The sequence below is a fragment of the Triturus cristatus genome, chromosome 4_1 (assembly GCF_964204655.1).
Source record: "Triturus cristatus chromosome 4_1, aTriCri1.1, whole genome shotgun sequence".
Taxonomy (NCBI): Eukaryota; Metazoa; Chordata; class Amphibia; order Caudata; family Salamandridae; genus Triturus; species Triturus cristatus.
Window position 1 is genome coordinate 16792932 of NC_140585.1, and position 25953 is coordinate 16818884.

The window sequence follows — 25953 nt, forward strand, 5'->3', positions numbered from 1 at the left end:
AACATCTATGAGCACCGCACTTGAATAAACGGATGGCCATCTGGCAGTCGGTATAAGTCTGTAATACACTTGTCTAAGGTAACTAGGAATAGCCGAAATATAGGCTCAAGACTATATGTAGCCTCAACATAAGCTCATTGTAGCAATGTTATAGTATGTTACGTTTTGTCTACACAGGCTATTCGTTGATTCAACTTGAAGTGGCAGCTCGAGTTCATAGACGAGTATTCCTGGCTGTACTTGCAGGGAGATCTATTCTGAACGAAATAATTGTGAGTCTTTGAAACGACAATAAGGAGGCATTGTTGGCTAGCACAACATGATATATACTGTTAGCCTTTGATTTGTATAAGTAACACGGGTTGTGTATGGACATGCTTGGTAAGAAAGACATAGATGTTGAGCATATATTTGTTCTGACAGTGCTAAGTGATTTTTCACAAGTTGCTAAGCACTATAATTGTGCGTTAAACAATTTTTTGACAGTGCTAAGTTATTTCTCACTAGACGCTAAGCACTATAAGTGTACGTTAAACAATTAGTACAGGGTCTATGTGTGTATGCCTCACATTCTTCACTCTAGGGGATGAGTTTTGGACATTAGGATGTATCAAATGTTATTTTATTAATGTGTGTCGGTATTTACTTAAATTACTGTATTTTCTTTCAGATTGTTATATTTTAATTGGGACCTTATGCAAAATTCCTGAAGAAGGTGATGGCTGTGTATTAGTGGCCACCGAAACGCTTCGATGCTCTATGAAGAGGAAACTGCATAACATTTGTGATGACAATTATCTCTGACATATATATTTGGATTAATATTTACTGTGGTCACAATTGATGAATCCTTGATTTGGTGGTTTCCTCTTTTTAAATAGGATTTACTTTTCCTTTCTTTGTTCCCAATTTGTAAATACTTTGCATTGTAGGATAATTCATGTGCTTTTGATTCTATTTGTTATTTGTTTTTTAAAGGTTTTTAAAACTCCTTTTGTACAAATTCCTGAGATTGTCAGGTTTTTATTAAAATTAATTCTTTTATATTTTGTGATATATGTGACTATCTGAGATCTGTGAACAAATTCGCTAAATAATCTTTGCTTAGACACTGTTTTTTGATTACATCCATAGTGTCCATTCTCACCCTACTACTGTGAGGTTTGTGTGTATTACTGGTCGGTGAAGTGTGAATTTTCCAAAGGGGGTTTCTTTGTGACTAAGCACTGGGAGGTGAGCCAGAAGAGTGCACGAGGCCAGCAGCGTTGAGAACCTGTCGACGCTCGTGAGTTGTGAATTAACGAGACACTACCATCTAGCGGCCAAGTGGTGGTACTGCACCCGCTATCGAAAATGCACGGCAATCGGACTGGAACACCACAAAGACTGCCACGGCATACCTAGAATGCTTAGGGAGAGGCAGATCATGGCAGATCAGTGCGAAAAGAGCGGGAAAAAGGCAGGACAAGAGCACCAGGTGAAATGCACAGCAGCTCTGGAACAGCTGATACAAAGTAAAGCTGAGGAAGGAAAATGTGCCACTGCCCAAACTGAACTAGCAGACCCCAAGACTCTGTCATGCGAGAGCGGCATGAAGAGCGACATACCCAGTGAGTGAGCACTGAAAGCAATGTAAGCACGGACAGACCTGCAGCAAGGACTACACTGTTGTGGTCCACGATTATTCTGGGATGGTAGAGAAGGGCATTTGCAGCATTTTAAATGTAAGGCAAGAGGAGGCAGCTGTGCAATAAAATGTAAACAGCTACCCTTGAGGCGGAAGCCGGGGGTGCCGCTCCTTAAATCTTTTAATCGCGCTATTTTGCACACTGTTTTTAAATCGCTGCTTTTCAGATCCTGGGCGCTTACCTGTGCTCTGTGGCTCTTGGCTGAGAGGACACTCCCCTACACAGCTGGCATAGCGCTGTTGTGGGAAGGCGAGTTCTTGGACGCCATCGGCCCCCACGAGACACTGGGCCACGCCCCTGCCAGCTAGCCATGCCCCCTCCCGGACGCTCATAACGCCGTGCTGAGTTACGAACCGGCACTCTTAGACAGCTACCCTTGAGGCGGAAGCCGGGGGTGTCGCTCCTTAAATCTTTTAATCGTGCTATTTTGCACACTGTTTTTAAATCGCTGCTTTTCAGATCCTGGGCGCTTACCTGTGCTCTGTGGCTCTTGGCTGAGAGGACACTCCACTACACAGCTGACATAGCGCTGTTGTGGGAAGGCGAGTTCTCGGAAGCCATCGGCCCCCACGAGACACTGGGCCACGCCCCTGCCAGCTGGCCACGCCCCCTCCCGGACGCTCATAACGCCGTGCTGAGTTACGAGCTGGTATTCTTAGACAGCTACCCTTGAGGCGGAAGCCGGGGGTGTCGCTCCTTAAATCTTTTAATCGCGCTATTTTGCACACTGTTTTTAAATCGCTGCTTTTCAGATCCTGGGCGCTTACCTGTGCTCTGTGGCTCTTGGCTGAGAGGACACTCCCCTACACAGCTGACATAGCGCTGTTGTGGGAAGGCGAGTTCTCGGACGCCATCGGCCCCCACGAGACACTGGGCCACGCCCCTGCCAGCTAGCCACACCCCCTCCTCCACCCTATAACTATGCACACTTCTCGGAAGCGCAGCGGACGAGCGCAGCGGTTGCGCCCTCAGCACGCCGAAGACACGCCAAAGACTAGCCCGTCTGGGCCCGTACGGGGCATGGGGCAGAAGATTATGCCCCCCCCGTCCAGAAAAAGCTGGTAAGATCCCCAATGGAACTAAGAGCTTTACGCCCAACTATAAACACAAGATGTACTACACTCAATCACCACAAAATAGGAGTTACCTCCTGTAAAAATTGTAATCTCACTACCACCATCCACCAACCACATCCCGATGCTGTAGGGAGACACAGGAAATGTAAACGGCCCCTCAAGGCTGAGGCACAAAAGCATGTACTTTACAGTACTAACTGCCGCTCACTATCGAAACACAAACTGGACGTCTTTAACCTCCTTTTGGATGATAACCCCAGTGCTCTTTTTCTGACAGAGACATGGCTACACGAGAGCGCCGGTCCGGATATCGCTACTGCCCTCCCCGCTAATTATGCTATCACGAGTATTGACCGTAATAAGCAGCTAGGTGGGGGAATAGCAATTATTTTCAACAGAGACGTGAAATGCTCATTAGAACAAATTGACATCCCCGACTGCGAAGCAGGCTTTTTTAAAATTTCCCTGAATCCGAACTTTACAATGTCAGGCATATTGATATACCGGCCCCCCGGAAATTCATCCAAATGGGCAACAAATTTAGCTAACTATATCACTCCTTACCACATTGCATCAACCAATTTCTCACTCATTGGTGATTTAAACTTACACCTGGACGACCCCTCCATTCCCTATTGCTCCAATCTGTTAGAGGACCTGAAGGCTCTAAACTTGACCTTACTCAACACCGGACCGACCCATAAAGGGGGACACCTGCTCGACCCCATCATCTCCAATATTAACGAGTTAAAATGGCATAACACCACTCCCACTTGCTGGTCTGACCATCACTTAATAAAATTCAGCATAAATCTTCCCTCCACCTGCAATACGCAACCGGATGTCTCAGCCGCGTCTAGAAAAAATTGGAAACTACTGGACTTGGCCAAACTTAACTCTGCACTACTTGAAAACCCTCCTAAGAACAGTCAAAATTTGGAAAACCTGGCGGCAGCCACTCACAAGTGGCTCAATGATGCCGCTGACCTCTGTTTACCTACCACGACTACCAAAGGAAATAGACATCGCCACCCTGCCCCTTGGTTCAATGACCTTTTAAAAATTGAAAAATCTAAATGCAAGGCATTGGAGCGTAAATGGCGTAAAGACTACGCCCCTGACACTAAAAAAACCTATCATGAAGCCAGGAATGTATATCATTCTGCCTGTGCAAAAACACGCGCCTCTTTCGTCTCGAATACTATTACGGAAGCAACAAACAAGCCGAAAACTTTGTTCAATATAGTCAAGGAACTAGCTGGCGCTCAAACCACAGCCTCGGCTCCCCCTCTGGATACTCAACAATGTCAAAATCTGGCTTGCTTCTTCTCTGAGAAAGTTGAGAAAATCATTAGGGACATTAACACCAACAATAACGAACCACCACCTCCCTCTGTCCCGGAACAGGCCCTCTCCTGCGAGAATACCCTGGAAGTATGGCCTCCCATCTCAGTAGAATCACTGAAAATTATATTTAAAAACATCAAATCGGGCTCTCCCAGAGATCCCATCCCGATTAGAATTATCAAACAACTGGATGATTTTTCCCTTGGAGTCATCGTTGACACACTTAATGCTTCATTTGAATTTTCCACAGTCCCGTCCTGTTGGAAACACGCCATGATTACACCATTGTTAAAAAAGCCCACGGCTGACCCGGAAAGTCTGGCTAACTACAGACCTATATCCCTGCTTCCTGCCTTCTCCAAATGCTTGGAACGTCACGTCCACGCAGTCCTTTCCACCTTTGTAGAAGAAAACTCGCTTTTGCACCCCTCTCAATCGGGTTTTCGAGTGGGGTACTCGACAGAAACCACTCTTCTCGGAGTTACGGAACACATCCGAAATCTCCTTGATAAAAGCCAAACGGTCGCGCTCGTGCTTTTAGATCTGAGCGCGGCCTTTGACACCATATCCCACAAAATTCTCATCAAGGCATTATTCAGAAATGGTGTCCGTGGTAAAGCGCTCAACTGGATTCAATCGTTCCTAGCGGAAAGGACCTTCCAAATAGCATCCTCATCGGCTTGCTCCGACACCTTCAATGCCCCTCATGGCGTGCCACAGGGATCCATATTGAGTCCCCTACTCTTCAATCTTTACCTCAGACCCCTAGCTGATTTAGCCGAAGAATCTGGACTCACCCTTATGACCTACGCCGACGATTCCCAAATCATTTTCTCCCTATCTGAAGCCGATCCGACATCCCCTTCTCCCCTTAAATCAGGGCTTCAAAACATCCTTAACTGGATGACAAGAAACCAATTAAAACTCAACGGAGACAAGACAGAGATCCTACTCTTAGGGAAACATCAAGATCTTTGGACTCCTTCACACTGGCCCGACCAGATGGCTACTTTCCCTACCCCAGTGGCTCAGGTTCGAAATCTGGGAGTCATCTTGGATAGCTCCCTGTCAATGAGCCAACAGGCAAATAAAGTTGTGGGTCTATGCCTCACCATCATCAAATGGTTGAGGAAAGTAATTTGGATGTTGCCCGTTTCCACTCAAAAGACTGTTGTTAATGACCTTATAACATCACGGCTGGACCACGGCAACATCCTGTACCTCGGTTCAAATAAAACGGTAGTCAATCGACTACAACTTGCCCAGAACGCTGCTGTTCATTTACTGTGCAGAATCCCTAGAAACTCCGGGGTTTCAAGCTCTCGTCGGGAACTCCACTGGCTCAGGGTGGAAAGCAGAATCCGTTTTAAAGCCCTGAATTTCATGTTCAATATCAAAGCAGGTACAGCTCCAAAGTACCTTCTAGCCTTGGCCCACCCCTATATTCCCCAAACGTAATCTTCGTTCGCAAGCAGCGTCTAACTTCTGTGTACCAAGATTTAAACTGGCGAGAGTGGGTGGCAGATCTTTCACCCACCTTGGACCATCCATCTGGAACGCACTCCCCCCTTTCATTCGTAAAGAGGAAAACCACGTCAGGTTCCGAAATTACGTCAAGACCTGGCTATTTGAACAATAACAAGAATAGCTCGCAATTTCGCCTGACATTTCTTGCTGTACCTATGCGCCGGGAAACCCTTTTTGGGTAGCTGTTGCGCTTTACAAATCTAAAAAATAAATAAATAAATGTAAATTGATACTTGTATAACGCACTACTCACCCGCAAGGGTCTCAATGCGCTTGTACGAATACCGCTGCGGAACCCATCCTGGCTTTCCCTGTGAGGCGTCCACTCCTGGGCACCCCCAAGGTGGAGGCCAGGCATCCTTTAGCGTTGTGGGGGCCGTTGTGGAGATTAAGCAAGCTATAGCCCAGAGTTGCACTCCATGATTGGAATAGGCACCGAGGCGAGAATTTTCAGGTCCGTGGAATTTTTGAGCCCAAGACCCGCCAGGGTGGGAAATTGAACCCTGGTCCTGGGCCAGACCTCTGCATCAGGGTCTGCCACTCTAACCATTGAGCCACACTTCTTCTAAAAGGAACAAGGGTCAGTGTAACAGAAAAGGCAACACTGGACAATAAGGACTGCCATGTGCGTACAGCGAGTGCACAGGAAAGCTGCCATGCCAGAGGAGTGCCAATCCATCACACAGCCTTTGCGGATGAAAAGACCATGCGCAAGAACGTGCCAGGAGTCAACGAAAACACTGCACCAAGCAAGCACGCAGGAGCACAGAGACAGCAGCTACAGATCCAGGAATGCAAGGACGGAAGAGAATGTGCAGTAAGTGTGTCAAATTAAGCAATCGAAGGGCGCAGTCAGAAGTGTGCCGAAGCAATGCGACTGCGGAGAGAAGAAGTGGTTGCACAAACCACCAGAAGCACAAAGACCTGCATAAGGAGGAAGAAGCCGACCCGCCAGTTGGTCGCAAGGAGGGAAAAGCCGACCTGCCAGATGGTCACAAAGAGGAAGAAGCCGACCTGTCAGTTGGTCGCAAGGAGGAACAAGCCGACCTGCCAGATGGTCGCAAGGAGGAAGAAGCCTATCAGCCAGATGGTCGCAAGGAGGAAGACGCCGACCTGTCAGATGGTCGCAAGGATGACGCTTACCTACAATTGGTCGAAGAGAGAGAGAAGAGATCTGACAAGACGTCCGACAAGAAGGACGGAGATGACATCCGTGAAGAGAACGACCGAGGAGACGTCCATGCAGAGGACCCCAGGAGAGGTCCGTGAAGAGGACCAGGAAGTGACAGAAGAAGAATTCTAACGATATTAACTGGAAGTCAGAAGTAATCAAATGAAAGATGGTCGCGACAACAGGTCCAGTCACAGAGCGAAGTGAAGGGAGTGTCCTAATGCTTGGACAAGACCAGGGGGAAATATGTGGAGTGCACGCTACACGGAGAAGCCTGGTTAGGGCGAACAGGCATGAGTAAAGACCAGACTGCATCGCAAAGGAAGGAAGCAGAAGACAGATCTTGAGTGGCAAGATGCCATGACGAAGGAAGAAAGCAGAGGAGAAGAGCAAAGAGGTGTGCGGGACAAGTCAACTCACGCAACAGAAAGGAAAACACCTGAAGAAGAAAGTGTGACGGTGCAAGAACATCGGAACACGGTGCCTGGAAAACATCAGCACCACTGTTAATACACATCTACGTGTGAACCCAAAGGTCACACGGTGACGACAGGCCGGGCCATTGGTAACAACCACCTATGGGATGGAACGGACACAGGACCATGGATATCCAAGGGGGAGAGGCCTCAGGGACACTGGAGGCAGCGGGTCCCAACACGAGAGATGGACTGTTAAAGATGGCTCTGGAAATCCTGGGAGAACAAGGTAGCATGCGAAGGAGCCAACAACACCCTTTTGAGGTGGAGCTTGTGACACGGAGAAAGGACCTGTAGCGATTCCTCCAACGTGGTTGGAGCGAAAAGGCGGAAGTCCACCGGTCCAGTGGAAGCCTGGCAGCAAAGGGCCTCTGGGTCATCCGGTGAGAGAGAGCACCCACGAGAGAGGGGCGTCCGTGAGAGGGATGTCCTGCAACTGCTTATCCCGTTGGAGATAGTGAATCACCAGATGGCGAAATACGCCAACCAGGACTGCGTGGTGGAAAATAACACAGGCATAATCCACCAGCACTCCATCAGTACCTTCACTGTATGTGGAACAGGAAGAGAGAGACTGTAGAGCACACTTCCACGCTGTGAGTCCAAAAAAAAGACTACATCCACAGGGCACACGCACATCGTGCCAAGGAAAACTAGTGGTCCCGGCTGCAATGATACCCGCGTCGGCGGTTGGCCAGCAGCGAAAGAGACTACGTGGAAGTCGCTATCCTTGTGTTATGTTTTTGTTTGCAAATTGCATTCTCTCCCACAGGTTCGGACTTCATTGTTTTGACCTTCATTAAAGTTTGGGAGGGATGTAGTATCTGGCTGGATACGTTCTAGTGTTTAACCTGCTGTACCCCACACTAAACACCGACCCACCACAGGTGTCACCAGTCAGGTGACCATGACAATATAAGGGGCCGAACGCACGTGCTCTGGGCCAGTTATCTACCATCATTCTAAGTGTCTGTGTGCTCCTTATTAAAGTATGTGGGCCTAGCGCCCGACCACTTTACAGGTGTGGTCTGTGTTAATGTGGAAGTAAAGGCTTCTTTTTTTAGGTGATAATGCAATAATGTTTAGAGCAGGGCCTTTCACCTAAATGGCCAGTGGCAGGGCAGGCCTATCAAGGCAATGAAAGAGTGGGGTGTGTCACTGACCTCTGCATTCAGCCAGAAAATGCTCATGGTCATCGCGAATGGCAGGACCTGGCCAAAGTGCGGAGGTCAGTGTAGCCTCCTTCCAGGTCAGGCAGCCAGGTCGGACCATGTTGAGTGTTTTACTTTTGTTTATTCTACTCCCGTTTGAGTTCATTTTTCTTTTCAAGGAAGAAGTGACGGAGATTGCAGTGTGCTCTTGGGCACACAAAATGAGAGTAGCCAGCAATATATTACCTGATTCAAAACAGCGGTATGTCATCTCCTTTTAACTGAGCACTCATTAATCTTCGTCAAAGCTGCCTTGTCTGTCCCTCTGTTCCTCCCACCAGGAGTAGAAAAGCGTGTTGGAGTCTGCTGCGTGCTGCTAAGTGGACTCAGGGTTTGTAGGAGATTGGAGCTGAACACACCTGGAGGAGGAGAAAACAGCAGAAATTTGCCCGCTGGATGAAAAAGCAAGTAAGTGAGTTCGATTTGAAGTCTGATCTTTTAGCATTGTTACTCAGGCCGACCCCGCTCTCCCTGGTGCCAGTCTGTAGCTGAAGTGCCAGCCTGAGCCAGCGCTGGCACTGCAGTACGGACTCTTGGACACTAAGAAACCTAATGCATTTACCAATGTTTGTTTGCATTGTTGCCTGGGCGCACCCCGCTCTCACTTATGTCCATGTGTACCTGAAGTGCCGGTCAGAGCCAGCGCTGGCACTGCAGTACGGACCCTCCAAGATTAAAAGACCTAATGCATTTATCAATGCTTGTTTGCATTGTTGCCCAGGCCGACCCCACTCTCCCTCATGCTAATCTGTACCTGAAGTGCCAGACTGAGCCAGCGCTGACACTGCAGTACGGACCCTTAGAGACTTAGAAACCTAATGCATTTACCAATGCTTGTTTGCATTGTTGCCCAGGCCGACCCCGCTCTCCCTCATGCCAGTCTGTAGCTGTTTGTTATGTTATGTTAATACATTTCTAAAGTGCACGAATACCCTGAAGCCAAATTGTGTGCTCTCCAATAATTGATTTGATTGAATAAATTGCGACAGTTGAGTATTTATCATTTTTCTACAATTTTACCACGGAAAGTCGGTTTAGAGATAGGACGGTAGTTCACCGAGTTATCCGGGTCCAGGTTCGGCTTCTTGAGAAGAGGAAAAATAGAAACATTTTTCCACATGTTAGGAACGATCCCTGTGGGGAACATCCAATTAAAGATGTTGTCAGCATCAGTCAGCGCTTATACTGCAGTACGGATCCGCTGAGACTAACAAACCTAATGCATTTACAAATGTTAGACTGAATTTTTGCCCAGGCCGACCTGCTCTCCCTCATGCCAGCCTGTACCTGAACTGCCAGCCTGAGCCAGTGCTGACACTGCTGTACGAACCCTCCGAGACTAAGAAACCTAATGAATTTACCAATGCTTGTTTGCATTGTTGCACAGGCCGACCCCGCTCTCCCTCATGCCAGTCTATACCTGAAGTGCCAGCCTGAGCCAACACTGACAATGTAGTAAGCACCCTGCGACTAAGAAACCTAATGCATTTACCAGTGCTTGTTTGCGTTGTTGCCCAGGCTGACTCTGGTCTCCCTCATACCCGCCTGTACCTAAAGTGCCAGCCTAAGCCAACAATGACACTGCAGTAAGGACCCTCCGAGACTTAGAAACATAATGCATTTACCAATGCTTGTCTGCATTTTTTCCAGGCCGATCCTGCTCTCCCTCATGCCCATCTGTACCTGTTTGTTATGTTATGTTAATACATTTTTAAAGCACACGAATACCCTGGGGTGTCTTGGCGCTGAGGAGAAGACTAGATGTTGAAGAGCCATGTTTTAAGCAGTTTCCTATGGATCAGGAGGGTGGGAGCCGCCCAAATGACGTGTTGGCGAACGCAAAATGTCGCTAGAGGATGCGGCCGGCTTGCAAATCTCGTGGCACCTGAGAACGGCCGTAAAAATCTCTTAGGAGATCGCATGCGCCCATCAATTCACTCCAGAGTGCGCAAAATTGCATTTTGAGCCGCAAACCAAAGAAATTGTGCTCTGTAGCGGGTGAGGTGAATAACGGTAACTCTGTTCTCCACAGAGTTGCCGAATTCCGCAAACGGAGCAGAGTTTTACCCCCAGGATGATGAAACTTTGGGGCATATCAACAACAACCGGCGATAATTATCTCTAAGCGCACTTAGCGCTAGGATAATTATCGCCGGCAAGCGTGAATTTTTATCGCTGAGATAGCGTGCTATTAGCAACGCTTATCTCAATAGCGATAAAAATCCTCACGGTAACAGGCTAACGTGAGATTATCACTGGAAACCCAGCGATAATCTCACGTTACCTTGTTGATAGGGACAGGCAAACTTAGCCATGATATCCTCCTCCAATAGGATATCATGGCTAAGTCAGAAAAATACCAGACGTAAAAAAGCAGCGTTACCCGCGGTTAGCGCTGCTTTTTTTGTCTCTAACAGGGTTAGCGATATTCTTGATAATAGGAGAAATGTCGCTTAGCGACATTTCTCCTATTATTTTACTCTGGAACGCCCCCTTTGCATCTCATTAGAGATGCAAGGGGAAGCGTAGAGTAAAAGGGTGCTAACATGTGAATTTGCATGTTAGCAGCCTGTTGTTGATAGGGCGCTAGTTTTATCTCTGCTTTTTTGGCTTTTAAAGCCAAAAAAAGCAGAGATAAAGCCCTTGTTGATATGCCCCACTAATCGTAAACTAATCTAATAGCCCAAATCCTAGGCGAGGTGGTTCTTGATTTGTTAGTAGCATCTGTACGCATATGTTTGTGCCTTTCCTTTCCATCCAGGTGAAGTGGGGTTTCATCCTTCGCGCAGCGTCATTTTCCAACCTATCTGTTTTGAGAGGCCCATGCCTCACAAAATACAGTAAACCGGTAGAAAGAGGCATCCGGATGGGAAACACTTGTGGCGCCTATTTTTTTGAGTGGGCTGGTGTTTGGTTTGTGGTTTGCAGGGTTTTTCCCAGACAGACCAATTAGGTATTATATTTCGCAAATTTCTGTTATGCTTCGATAATTGTCTTGAAACTTGTGCTGTAAAATGCCCCATTTAAATTTCAGTTTTTCATAAACTAGTTGTACATTTTTGCTATAAAATCTATAATTTGAATCCCGTATTTTCAAAAAACTTCGGGGCATATTATCAAGACAGGCGATAAAATTATCGCCGCTTTAGCGGCAGAAAACTGCCGCTAAAACGGCAATAATGGGCTTGATAATATGCTCTATGGAATTCCAATTGAAGCCCATGTTAGATGTGAAGGACAGCTAACATGAGCTTCAATTGGAACTCCATAGAGCATATTATCAAGACCATTATCGCCGTTTTAGCGGCAGTTTTCTGCCGTTAAAGCGGCGATAATTTTATCGCCTGTCTTGATAATATGTCCCTTCTTGAGGGGGAAAACTCGCACTTCCCCTTTTCAGTTCGCACTACACTCGCTGACACATAATGCTTGTGTATATAATTTACACCCCATCACTTAAAATTCATCAGCCATCCCTGACAAAAACACACGCAGCGGGATGAAGAGAGGTGTGAGAGATGTATGAGGAGAACAGACAGTAACATATTTACACTTACAGGGGGCCGTAGAGAGATGTGAGGGGGAACAGACATTAACATAAGGACAATTACAGGAGAGTGGAGAGAGATGTGAGTGGGAAACAGATGTTTTACATGTTTGAATTAACTTGTTTTTTAACCGGTCAGGAACACTAAAAGTAAATAGCAGAGTGAATGCAGTTTATTTTTATTTATTATTTAGAAACTTTAATGCATATATTGACTGTTGTGTCTGTAGATTTCTTAGGTTTTCCTCAAATTTCCGTTCACACATTTATTTCTATTTTTTGAAGATTTGGACTCAGCTGGTTGTGTGTTTTGAAGAACACGTTAGAATAATCTGTGAGAAGCTGATATTGGGTGAAAAGTGAGATTGATTTGCAGAGTGTTCTACTACTGATAAAGTGTGCCCTCCACGCATTCTTACAGGCCCAGAGGATGCAAGAGTCCAGGAGGATGTGCAGTGCCAGGTCCAGGGTTCTGCTGTTCTGTGTCACCCTCTTCTTCAATGTAGGATGGGGTAAGTAAAAGACAGCGCCCTAATCACACCTCTCTCCTTCTAGGCGGTTTGTGACCGGCCACTGTGCACTGACCACACTCCACAGTGATTCAAACTTGTTTTGTTTTGATGAATATAAAATAGAGGCCTGAGGCTTTGTGTTAGACCTGGCACCATTGGCGTGAGTCTCTCTTCCATTTTGTTGCTGTGCCTCATACGTTTCTCTGGTGGAAAATGCTTAGGGCACTGTGCCACTGCTGTCCAGCGCTACAATGCGAGTGTTCCCTATGGTAAATTGTTGTATGAATTAGTGATTCCATGATTGGGTATATTTGATTCACTGTCAGACCCTAGTACAGTGCACGAGAGGTACCCGGGGCTTGTGAGTCAAATTCTGCTGGTGGGCTTGCAGCACTGGTTGTGCCACCCACAGAAGCAGCCTGTAAATGTGTGTCTCAGTTCTGCCATCGCAGAGCCTGCGTGCAGTCTCGCACTGCCATGTCGACTGGGTAAGTGCACCCACATACCAGTCCCTAAACCTTCCCTTTGCTTCATATCAGTCACCCCTATGGTAGGCCTAAGGGCAGGGTGCATTGTAAGTATAAGGTAGGAAAAGCCCTGATATGTGTGGCATGTCCTAATAGTGAATTACAGCCATTTTCGTTTTTCACTATTGCAAGGCTACCTGTTCTCCATAGGCCAGAATGGGCAGTTTGATTATTACATTTTATAATCCTAACTGACTCAGGGAACATGGTCGAAATTCGAGTTTAGTATGCCTGAACTCGGAATGATAAAATACATCTGTTAGTGAAGTTGATTTTAACATTCTGTGTTTGAAAATACAATTTTTAGAAAGTAGGTATTTTCTTGCTTACCTGTCCAAGCCTGTCTCTGCTAGGTTGTGTACTGCTTGTCTGGGGTTTGAGTGACAGGGGCTGGGGAAATTCCAGGAGACAGGGTGAGACAGCCAGGGCTGAATAGAGAGATCTCCATGCAGATGGGTGGGAAGAGTTGCACCTGGGACCTGAATAGGGCTGTGCCTGCCTTCCACAATGCCGGCTCCACCCCCTGTGGCGCATCTGATGTCCCTGCCCTGCACTGTGAAAGGAGAGAAGGAGTCATGTCAACAGAGTGCTCAAGAACTGGTTTGAACTGGGCAAAAGCCCCTCTGCCGTCAGAGGACAAAGGATTTTGGGGTATAAGTATTGGGACGCTGATCCCAAGAATTTAAATCACTTTTGGGAAGACAAGAAGAACCCTCTGCTGAGGAAGGAACCAGCGAAGACTAAAGGAGAGGCTATTCCCACCTGGTTGCTGTTTTGGGGGAAATGGCCTGCAGTGGTTGCCTTACTGCCTAAGAGAGGGAGGAGAACTGTGTGTGTACCCTCATCAACATGTGCAAAGATCTCCAAGGGCTTGGAAGAGAGCTTGCCCCCTGACCAAAGTCTCAGGACCAGTAGACTTCACCAGACTTTGTGGATTGCTGCTGGAAATGCTGTTTCAATGGCTACAGAGGCAGGGAGCTGTGACCGACTCTCATGACCGACCCGGTGTCCGTTAGGCACCACATCAAACAACGTCCGCATCGAACAACGCAAGCTCTGTGCTCACCGACTCCGTCCTGATGCCGTCACCGAGCTGTTGCCTGCACCGTAACCTGTGGACACCGCGAGGTGCAACGCCTCGCTACACCAAATCGAACTGGTCTGACAGACACGATCACTGTTGCTGACTTCGAGTCCTGTGAACGCATCGGAGTTGGGCACCGCTCGCATGCTTCGCGACGCACCGCTCGACTTGTACCACTGTCCGGACTGATCGACGCCAGCTCCCGCAATCCAGCTCTGTCACCGCACCGCAAGCTGCAAGCACCGCAACGAAGCACTGTCTCGCGCTGCAACGTACGCCTCGGACTCACCGACTCCGTCAACGGGCCGTTGCCTGCACCGCATCGAGGGACAATGTGTCCTGCAACGCTTCCTTTCCTGCACCATGACGAACGCTGGAACCGGCTCGCATGTCTGTGCCTGCTGCATCAAGTAAAGGTACTGTGACCGAGTCTGTCGACACTTGAGTGGGCCCGTACCGACGTGGTCCGCTGGGATTGTTAGACTCTATGTTATTTCATCAACGCTGTAGTCGGACAGGGCTACGGACTTGCCCAGAACTTTGATTTAAGCATTTTTAATAAGAACTCTTGATTTTTAATAGTAGTGTGGATTATTTTTGTTGTTTATGGTCTTGTGGGTAATTTATATAAAAGATACTTATTTTTACAAATATACAACCTGTGTGGTGTCCATTTGTAGTGTTGTCACTTGATTACTGTATGTGTTCACAAATGCTTTACACACTGCCTCTGAGAGAAGCCTGTCTGCTTGTGCCAAGCTACCAAGGGGGTGAGCAGGGGTTATTTTGGAAGTGTACCCCCTTACCCTGACTAGAGGAGAGGAGAGGGTCCCTATTTGTCACAAGTACCTACCTGTGCCAACTAGAGACCCCCAATTCTATCACTTTGCATCTCTTTATTTGTGGTGTAGGTTTGGTGCTGTATTTATAGTTTTTCGGTTAGGTTATTTTTACACTACTATTACCAACACTGATGTATATTATTATTTTGTATTATACCGTTTCTCTTAAAGCAATTGGCTACCCAGATACAGGCTTCCCAGCGCTGGGATGCATTTGCATTTTTATTTCCAAAAACTGTTCTCCTGTTTGTTTGCTGTTAGATGACATGCTTTGTCTTGCTTATTTGCTATTTTTTTTAAAAATAGCATTTTCATTAAAAAAATAAAAATAAAAAAATAAGTACATACAGAGTGGCCCTCAGTCATTTTTCTTCATCCATTGGTCTATTTTAGTGCCAATTACATCTTACCTAAGACCACAACAGTATGTAACATGGATCACTGGTTGAGCCCACTTCATCCATAGGCTACTAAGTGTGAGTGACGGCATTCTGGCCCCTTTACTGTACATTTTGTGCAAGGTCGAACACCAATGCCCCTTGTTATTTTGTTCTGGCCAGTCCTCAGCCCTTAGACAATACATACCGATGCAGCTGTTGTTTGAACAACGTACTTGGGTTTTTAGTGGGGTGCACAAATAGGTAACACACACTTGTAGAGGGACCTTTCCAGGGAGACGAGCATCCATGATGTAGATCCATCAATCAATCAATCAATCAATCAATCAGAACATTTGTAAAGCACACTACATACATGTGAGGGTCTCAAGGTGCTGGGGGGGGGGGGGGAAGTGCTGCTACTGCTTGAATAGCCAGGTCTTGAGGAGTTTTCTGAGGTTAGCAGGTCCTGGGTCTGCGGTAGGAGGATGGGGAGGGTGTTCCAGGTCTTGGCGGCGAGGTGAGAGAACGATCTGCCTCCGGAGGTTGCTCTTCGGATGCGGGGAACTGTGGCGAGGGCAAGGTCAGAGGAGCAGAACTGGCGGTTGGGGGTGTAGAAGCTGAGTCGTCTGTTGAGGTATGCTGGTCCGGTGTTGTGGAGTGCCTTGTGTGCGTGGATGAGGAGCTTGAAGGTGATCCTCTTGTTGACGGGGAGTCAGTGCAGGTCTCCTAGGTGAGGTGTGATGTGGCTGCGGCGAGGGATGTCGAGGATCGGGCATGCAGAGGCATTCTGGATGAGTTGAAGTCATTTCAGGAGTTTGTCCGAGGCTCCTGCGTAGAGGGCGTTTCCGTAGTCCAACCTGCTGCTGACGAGGGCCTGGGTGACTGTTCTTCTAGTTTCAGTGGGAATCCACCTGTAGATCTTGTGGAGCATGCGGAGGGTGTTGAAGCAGAAGGACGAGACTGCGTTGACCTGCTTAGTCATGGAGAGGGTGGAGTCGAGGATGAACCCTAGGTTGCGTGCGTGGTCGGTGAGTGTTGGAGCTGTTCCCAGTGCGTTCGGCCACTAGGAGTTGTCCCAGGCCGAGGGGCTGGATCCGAAGATGAGGACTTCCGTCTTGTCCGAGTTTAGCTTCAGTCGGCTGGTCTTCATCCACTCAGCGACTGCTTTCATTCCTTCGTGGAGGTTGGTTTTGGCGGTGTGGGGGTCCTTGGTGAGGGAGAGGATCAGCTGGGTGTCGTCGGCGTAGGAGATGATGTTGAGGTTGTGCATTCGGGTGACGTGGCGAGTGGTGCCATGTAGATGTTGTACAGTATTGGGCTGAGGAATGAGTCCTGGGCTACGCCGCAGATGATCTATGTGGCTTTGGAGCGGAAAGGGGGGAGGCGGACGCTCGGGATTCTGCCGAAGAGGAAGGAAGTGGTCCAGTCCAGGACCTTCTCTTGGATCCCTGCGTCATGGAGGTGGATGCGTAGGGTGCAGTGGCAGACTGTGTCGAAGGCGGCTGACAGGTCCAGGAGGATGAGGGCAGCGGTTTCCTCATTGTCTAGCAGGGCTCTGATGTCATCGGTGGCTGTGGTTGCTGCGGAACCCAGACTGGGACGGGTCCAGGATGCTGTTTTCCTCGAGGTAGCGGGTCAGTTGTCTGTTGACGGTCTTCTCAATGAGATGGGCTGGAAATTCTTGAGGTCCTTGGGGTCAGCCTTGGGTTTTTTGAGTAAGGGGTTGATCTCGGCGTGTTTCCAGCTCTCCAGGAAGATGTTGATGGTTTTCCAGAAATGGGGAGCGATGGTGGTGCTTGTTTGTAGTTCCTGAGTAGAGGGCTTTCCCGTAGTCGAGTCTGTTGGTGATGAGGGCCTGGGTAACGTTTTTTCTCGTGTCCAGGGGGATCCATTTGAAGATCCTGCGGAGCATACGGAGGGTGTTGAAGCAGGACGGCGTTGACTTGCCTGGTCATGGAGAGAGTGGAGTCGAGGATGACCCCCAGGTTGCGTGCGTGGTCTGTGGGTTCCGGGGCTGTGCCTAGTGACATGGGCCACCAAGGTGGCAAAAGCGGCAATGGAGGTTCAACCGACAGGGGGCTGCGTGGCGGATGGGGGGAGCGACCTGCCTGGTGACAGGGTCAAAGGTCGCTCTCTACCACCTCTTTGCGGCCTCCATATGAGGGCAGAGGGAGGGAGGAGCAGCTAGGAGGTGGGAGTGGGGCGGCCAATGGGAGTGAAGGGGCGGGCCGCAGGGGTTCAGCGGCGGGGGATAACCCGGGGAAAAACGGCGGGAGAGGGACAACAGAGCACAGGGGTACAGAAAGCAAAACACAGGGGCACAGAATGAAAAAATAAAGTGGCACAGAAAGCCAAGCGCAGGGGTACAGAATAAAAAAGGGAGCGAGCAGTCAGGTGGCAAAAGCGGCAATGGAGGTTCAACCCACAGGGGGCTGTGTGGCGGATGGGGGGAGCGACCTGCCTGGTGACAGGGTCAAAGGTCGCTCTCTACCACCGCTTCGCGGCCTCCATATGAGGGCAGAGGGAGGGAGGAGCAGCTGGGAGGTGGGAGCGGGGCGGCCAATGGGAGTGAAGGGGGCGGGGCCGCAGGGGCTCAGCGGCGGGGGAAATCCCGGGGGAAAACCCGGGGAAAAAACGGCGGGAAAAGACGGTGGGAGAGGGACAACAGAGCACAGGGTTACAGAAAGCAAAACACAGGGGCACAGAATGAAAAAACTAAGTGGCACAGAAAGCCAAGCGCTGGGGTACAGAATATAAAAGGGAGCGAGCAGTCAGGCGGCAAAAGCGGCAACGGAGGTTCAACCCACAGGGGGCTGTGTGGCGGATGGGCGAAGCGACCTGCCTGGTCGACCTGTAGCGCTGGTTTGCACCACCCACAGAAGCAGCCTGTAAAGTGTGTCTCAGACCTGCCATTGCAGAGTCTGTGTGTAGTCCAGAACTGTCATCTTGGCTGTGAAGTGCACCAACTTCCCAGCCCCTGAACCTTCTCTTGGCATCATGTAAGTCACCCCTATGGTAGGGTGCATTATATGTGTGAGGTAGGACATGACTTGGTGTGTGTAGCATGTCCTGGTAGTGAATTACACCCAATGTCGTTTTTCACTACTGCAAGGCTACCTGTTCTCCATAGGCCAGAATGGGCAGTTTGACTATTACATTCTATTGTCCTAACTGACCCAAGGAACATGGTAGAAAAACTAATTTAGTATGCCTGAGATCAGGATATTAAAATACATCTTTTAGTAAAGTTTATTTTTATATTCTGTGTTTGAAAATACCACTTTTAGAAAGTAGGTATTTTCTTACCTAAGCCTTCCAGTGTGCTCTGCTGTTATGTGTATTGGCTATCTGGTTTTGGAGGGACACGGCAGGCTGAGTCAGACCTGAGTTGAATAGAGAGATCTGCATTTGGAGTATGGGGAGGGGTAGCTCCTTGACCTGAATAGGGCTGTGCCTGGCAAGGTGAATGCTGGCTCCACCTCCTACTGTGCGTCTGATGGCAGACCCCCTCTTTCTGAAAGGAAGGATGCAGCCTGGTAAACAAAGTGCTCCAGGACTGGGCAGAACTGGTTCTGGCTGAGTTCAGTGACTTGTAGCTTTTCAGAACAAAGACTTTTGGGGTATAAATATCTGTGCTGAAACCCCTACAATTTGTATTGCTCCTGGACAACAAGACGAACCTCTGTCCGTGTAACTGAAGGAATCTGCAGGAGGTGACTGTCCTTGTGCGTGTGTGCTGTTTCTTGGATTGGCCTGCAGTGGTTACCATTGGACTTGGAAGAAGAGGGAAAAGGACTTTGAGAGAACTTTTATTTTATCTTGCTACAGTAATCACCCAAGGGCTAGAAGAGAGCTAGCCTCCTGTTGAAGTCTCAGGCACATCAGACTTCACCACCAGCCTCCTGATTCCTCCCAGCGAGGATTTCTATCTGCAGGTGAGGCTCTTGTGAGTTCCAGGGCCTCTAGTTCTACTACAGAGAAGAGAGTTCTGAAATCGTCGCTAATGCCCGTTTGCGAGCCGCTGCAGCTGAAAGCGCCTGAAAAATCATCGTGCTGCTGCCGCTGAGTGCTTGCAACCAAAAATCATCGCATCGCACATTTGCGGGATGTCAAGCGCTCGCTAACCAAGGATCATCGCATCGAGATCATCGCTTCACGACATCGCAGCTTGGACGCCGAGCGTCTGCCATTTTCATCGCATCGCACCCGGATCGTCGATTCATCGCGGAGCGCCATTTCTTTCGTATTGCAACCTGATCGCATATGCAACAGGATCATCGCACTGTCTCCTCCCTCGCGGCAAGGAGTTATCACATCAACGGCCTAGCATCCAGAAGTTTGTTGCATCATCTCCGCACGCATCAGCAGATCGGCGCATTGTCTCCTACCTCGCAGCAAGGATTCATCGCATCACTGGCCTCGCGTGCAGAAAATCATTGCTACAGCTTCTTTGCGACATTTTGTTGGTTTTGCTATGAAATCCAGGTACTTTGTAAGTAAAAGCGTCGCAGAGACCACTGCTTTGAACTGAACTCCTCTTTGCACACTTTGAACTATTTTTGCAGCATTTCACGAGTAATCCTATTTTTCAGTATTGTGGCTTTTTTATCGTTATAGGTCTTGTGTTAAGTCTATATTAGTTAAAGTTGCTTTATTCGATAAAAAATACCATAAAAGCATTCTACATCTATACATACAAGACACAAAAACTACAATTTTTAAAAATGAGTTATAGGTATAAAATTATTAGATACATTTGTCCATCTAAAACATTGTGTCACAGAATAAGTAAGAATTCATAGGAATAAAACAATAAAACAGAACATCCTGATAATTCTAATTTTGCAGCATAGCATTGTCACTCCAGAAGACTTTCCTTTAGTAGTTTTTTCGCTTGTTCCATGCACAGCCTAAAAACTTTGCCACCCCGCAGATCAGAGGTGGAGTGCCTTAAAATTCGGAGGGCAGCAGAATGTTTTGTTGTGCCAAGGTTTCTGCAGATTGGTTTTAGCCATCTGGCCCTTAAGTCTATATATAAAGATACTTATTTTTTATAACTCCTTGTGTGGTGTCCCTTTGTAGTGTTCTTCACTGTGTTACTGTGTATGGTCATAAATGCTTCACACACTGCCTCCGAGATAAGCCTAGCTGCTCGTGCTACGCTACCACAGGGTTGAGCAGGGGTTATCAAAGGGTGTAGCCCGCTTACTCTGACTAAGGAAGAAGGGTCCCTACTTCGACAGTGGCCAGCCATTGCCAACCAGAGACCCCCATTTCTAACACATAGTACTTATCTTGTCAAGGAGCAGCGCATAAAAGAGGACTGTACTTAGTGACGTGGAGTTATATATTTTCTTGCAAGTTCTAAAACTGGGAGTTTTTCTTTATGTTGTCTTTTCGGTTCTTTAAAGGGCTGCACGTTGGGACAGCAAAAAAGCGTTATTATATAATGGTAGCCTCTAGTATTGTAATCAAATAAGCCCAGGACAGACACAAAACGAGAAGCTTTTAAAGTGAGGTGTTTTGTTCAAGGCGTTCCCGGCTCGTATGTTTTTGAATTGTATTTTAGGTGAGATGCAGTCAGAGGGCCTTTCAGGGAGGTGAACACGTCTCGCGATATCCAGAAGTGGGGCGCGGCAGTGGATGAGGGGTTAACACACATTAATATTTAAAACCATACATGCATTTAAAGTGTAAATTAAGGAGATCTCACAAGAGCACTCCTTCGCCTTCTCCTAGGGGGTGTCCTCCTCCCCTTGCTGGTTCTGCTCGTCTTCTTATTACATTTCTCTCTCCTGCTTCTTTTTCTACCTCTGACAGTTCTTTGTCAGTGCTCTTTCCTGCCTCTCTGACTCCTCCTAAACAGATTTGTCATAAACGCACCTTCCATATCATGCAGAACGCATTGAGATTGAAACACTAAGTGGTCAAACTACAAACAGCCGTAGCCATGGAAGAAAGGATGAAGACTTGGGCCCGATTAACAAACATGTGGTTCTGGGCTTGTATCATGCAAGTGACGCAGACCTGCACAGGATGGTTTTATTGGATTTACTTTCTAGCATGAAACTTGAAAGTGACGCGTTACCCTGACTCAAGGGGACATTCCATGGGTGGCACATTGGCATTCCCATGGAACGACTCTTTGGCCAAAAACCTTACTGCTAGCAATAGTACACAGGATTTTGCTCTAGAAATTAACACCACTTTGAAGCAGGCATTAGGGAGAAGTCTTTATTTCTCTTAAATTATCCCACTTTGCATGTGTGCTGCACTGCACAGCGCACATCTAAAGTATGTAAAAAGTTTAAAAGTGTATCTAGGTGCAGCATTTTGTACTGGAAGGGTACACATCCAGTAAAAAACCTATACTAGACCCACACACACCCTTGCACTATGGAATAAAGGTATATGCATGGCGCTCAGCAGCCTGATTGTGTGCTGGCTCCAGGGAAAGGTGAGGGAAGTGCCTTCTCTTTGTAGACATACGCCCACATGCATCAAAGCAAAAACCGGTCACACTCGGGCAGATTCTCAGAATCTGCCCCTTTGTGACCGGTATTTTTGCATTTGGGATGCATCATCCCAAATGCAAAAATCACAATTTAAGTAATCCCTAAATTGCGATTACTTAAATTGCGATTGTATTTAAGGAATCTCAAACTGAGATTCCTTAAATGCAATGCATGAAAGTAAAAATATTAGCGATTTCGCTAATAGGGGTAGCAAATCACCATGAAGTTGAACTTGCACTTGAACTTGTAATTTGCAAAAACTTTGAAAAATGCACTAAAGTGCATTTTTCAAAGTTCCATTTCACACACACACATGCCCTTGGGCCATGTGTGTGTGCAAGATGTACTCATATGCAGATTTCAGGGGTGCAACAGGGTGTCCTTTTGACACCCTGGCACCCTTGAAATTGGATGAGCAATTTGCGATTCTCTAATTGAGAATCGCAAATTGAGAAAGTCTTCCCATTCATTCCTATGGGCCCCTAGGCCCATAGGAATGAATGGGGAGGTATTCCTTAATTGCGACTCGCAATTTGCGAGTCGCAATTAAGGAATGTTTAGAAATCACTATTTTGTAAGCTATTTCTACATGCATAGCCTTTTGCTATTCCTTATTAGCGAATCCTTATTTTTTGCTAATAAGGAATCGCAAATGGCATTGTTGATGCATCTGCCAGATAGAGCTTTCATCCTTTTTCCTTGTCACGCAGCGCAGCACCGCAACTTTGGGTGCTGTGCTGTGTGAAGCTTCTGTTAATCTGTGCCGTAGAATCATAAAAATAAGTTGAAAACATTTAGAATTATGAAGCTACAACAGCGTTCTCATAACCTGAATTGCCTGCAATTTAAAAACCAAATACGAGAAGAGGAAAGATTGAAAAGTGTGCGCCTGCCCACGCCGAAGAACTTTAAACCGAGGCCTCAGTGATCCTCCTGTGAACCTCCCCATTCCTCCTCTGGCAATCTCAAAAAAGCCCAGGACCGAACATGGGCTCCACTCCCTACATTTAGGAACGTCTCCACAACTGATTATATATTTGTCAGCCCGACACCTCAGTGACTTTGTCATAGATGACCAGGTAAAAGCACCTCAGACCCCTCGGAGCATCTTTCGGACTCTCCACAGCAGTAACGGATGAGCTCGCATCAATTGAAGAATCCTCAGGGGAAGAGAGGGACAAAGTGCTCACAGGATAAAAAGGCCTTTAAAGGTTGGCCTGAAATTGACCTCCTGGATGACTAGTGCTGCTTCCTCCAAACACGGAACTGACGTATCGGATCGCCAGCCAACAATAAGCGAGATAAGAAGCACAATGCCAGAGTTAACCAATGGCAAGAGGCTGGAGAAATCACCCCTGATATTCTATTTACTACAGGTCTTGAGACAGCGCATGCGCTGTCCTGGCTCGACCTAAAAATGAGTAACTTCACAAAGGTTCACGGGTGTGGAAGACTGTGATGGCTCAGACATATTCATATTGACCTGCTTGAGAGGGATTTTGCTCACAACAAAAGATGGCAAATATATATCAAATGTAAATAAATATCCGGAAAAACATGGACATCACACCACGCACCCTCCAACACCTGAGATTATTTCTAAGGAAGTGACATCATGTAAAAGTTAACATCACTGGGATCACAGGAAATAGTTTTCCATGATGTATTACCCCTCTTGACATCACAGGAGGTCTCACACTGTAAGGGTAGAAATAAGGACATATTATTACAATCTCGCTGATGCAGCTACAGGGTTGATAGGAACTCATGGGACTGCAGGGTGATTAAGACCCGCAGGCACTGCAGGGTAAGTAGGAGCCTTCAGCAATGAAGGGTAAACAAGAGCCCTCTGCGCTGCAGCGACTCCTGTGACAATCTGTGTTCCACAGAGCAATGTTTGAGACCAACAAACCATTCTGCATGTGATATGTCTAGCGCTTTGGCACCTCCATGTTTTAGTGCACTCTACACATTCTATCCTATCCTTTCCTATATACTTCACCTAAAGCCTCTGGGCGTAGAAAATGCCACCAAAAAACTAACAACATGAAAGGAGAAGGAAACTGAGAAACTTCAAAAAGGGCAAAAATTAGTAACTTTGCAGAGGTTCACTGGTAAAGAAGACTCTGATCAAGAAACATCAGTGCTTCATGGTAGACAAGAGTCCTCAGCACTGCAAGGTAGACAAGAGACATGCTAGCATGGACAAGAGCTCTCTACACTGCAGGGTAGACAAGAGCACTCAGTCCTCCAGGGTAGACAAGAGCACACAGTGCTCCAGGGTAGACAAGAGCACACAGTGCTCCAGGGTAGACAAGAGCACACAGTGCTCCAGGGTAGACAAGAGCGCACAGTGCTCCAGGGTAGACAAGAGCACACAGTGCTCCAGGATAGACAAGAGCACACAGTCCTCCAGGGTAGACAAGAGCACACAGTGCTCCAGGGTAGACAAGAGCGCACAGTGCTCCAGGGTAGATAAGAGCACACAGTGCTCCAGGGTAGACAAGAGCGCACAGTGCTCCAGGGTAGATAAGAGCACACAGTGCTCCAGGGTAGACAAGAGCGCACAGTGCTCCAGGGTAGACAAGAGCGCACAGTGCTCCAGGGTAGACAAGAGCACACAGTGCTCCAGGGTAGACAAGAGCACACAGTGCTCCAGGATAGACAAGAGCACACAGTGCTCCAGGGTAGACAAGAGCGCACAGTGCTCCAGGGTAGACAAGAGCACACAGTGCTCCAGGGTAGACAAGAGCGCACAGTGCTCCAGGGTAGACAAGAGCACACAGTGCTCCAGGATAGACAAGAGCACACAGTGCTCCAGGGTAGACAAGAGCACACAGTGCTCCAGGGTAGACAAGAGCGCACAGTGCTCCAGGGTAGACAAGAGCGCACAGTGCTCCAGGGTAGACAAGAGCACACAGTGCTCCAGGATAGACAAGAGCACACAGTCCTCCAGGGTAGACAAGAGCACACAGTGGTCCAGGGTAGATAAGAGCACACAGGGATCCAGGGTAGACAAGAGCACTCAGTCCTCCAGGGTAGACAAGAGCACACAGTGCTCCAGGGTAAGCAAGCTCTTGGTGCTGCAGAGTAGACAAGAGCCTTTGGCTCTTCAGGGTGGGCAAGAGCCCAGAGTGCTTCGGGGTAGTCAAGAGCCCTCAGCACCGCAAGGTAGACAAGATCCATAACCATTCTAGAGTAGACAATAGTCCTCAGCACTGCAGGTTAGACAAAAGCCCTCAGCATTCTAGAGTAGACAAGAGCCCTTAGCGCTGCAGGTTAGACAAGAGCCTTCGACAGTGCAGGGTAGATAAGAGCCCTTGGCATTATAAAGCACACAATAGTCCTCGGCACTGCAGTGTGGAGAATAGCCCTCAGCATTCTATGGTAGATAAGAGCCCTCGGCACTGCAAACTAGACAAGAGCCCTCAACACTGCAAGTCTGACAAGAGCCTTAGGCATTATGAGGTAGACAGGAGCCCTGAGCATTTTAGAGTGGACAAGAGACCTCGGTGTTGCAGGGTAGACAAGAACCATCAGCGTTGCAGATTACACAAGAGCCATTGGCATTCTAGGGTAGACGAGAACCTTTGGTGCTGTTAGGTAGACAATAGGCTTCGGCAAGGGCGCAGACAAGGGCGCTCAGCGCTGCAAGTTAGACGAGAGCCCATAGCATTTTAGGGTAGACAAAAGCCCTCGCCACTCTAGGGTAGGCAAGAGCCCTCAGTGCTTCATGGTAGACAAGAGTCCTTGGCACTGCAAGGTAGTTGAGAGACCTCTGTATGCTAGCATAGACAAGAGCTCTCGACACAACACGGAAGATAAGGACCCTTCGTGCCGCAGGGTAGACAAGAGCCCTCACCTCTGCAGGTTAGACAAGAACCTGCCCATGGCATTTTAGGGTAGACAAGAGCCCTCACCACTCCAGGGTAGATAAGAGTCCTTGGCTCTGCGAGGTAGATGAGAGACGTCTGCATGTTAGTATAGACAAGAGCTCTCGACACTGGAGAGTAGACAAGAGCCTTCTGCACAGCAGGGTAGACAAGAGCA

The 25953-nt window shown here is 47.9% G+C and overlaps 1 protein-coding gene across 1 annotated transcript in view; it reads left to right on the forward strand.

Moving 5' to 3' along the window:
* Positions 1 to 1426: 1426 nt before the first annotated feature.
* The window catches only part of LOC146839320 (lectin-like), a 96922-nt gene continuing 72395 nt past the window's right edge, over positions 1427 to 25953 (forward strand). Inside the window, exon 1 of the mRNA XM_085650771.1 lies at positions 1427 to 1610. Coding sequence (XP_085506897.1) covers positions 1427 to 1610 — 184 coding nt within the window. The remainder of the gene's footprint in view (positions 1611 to 25953) is intronic.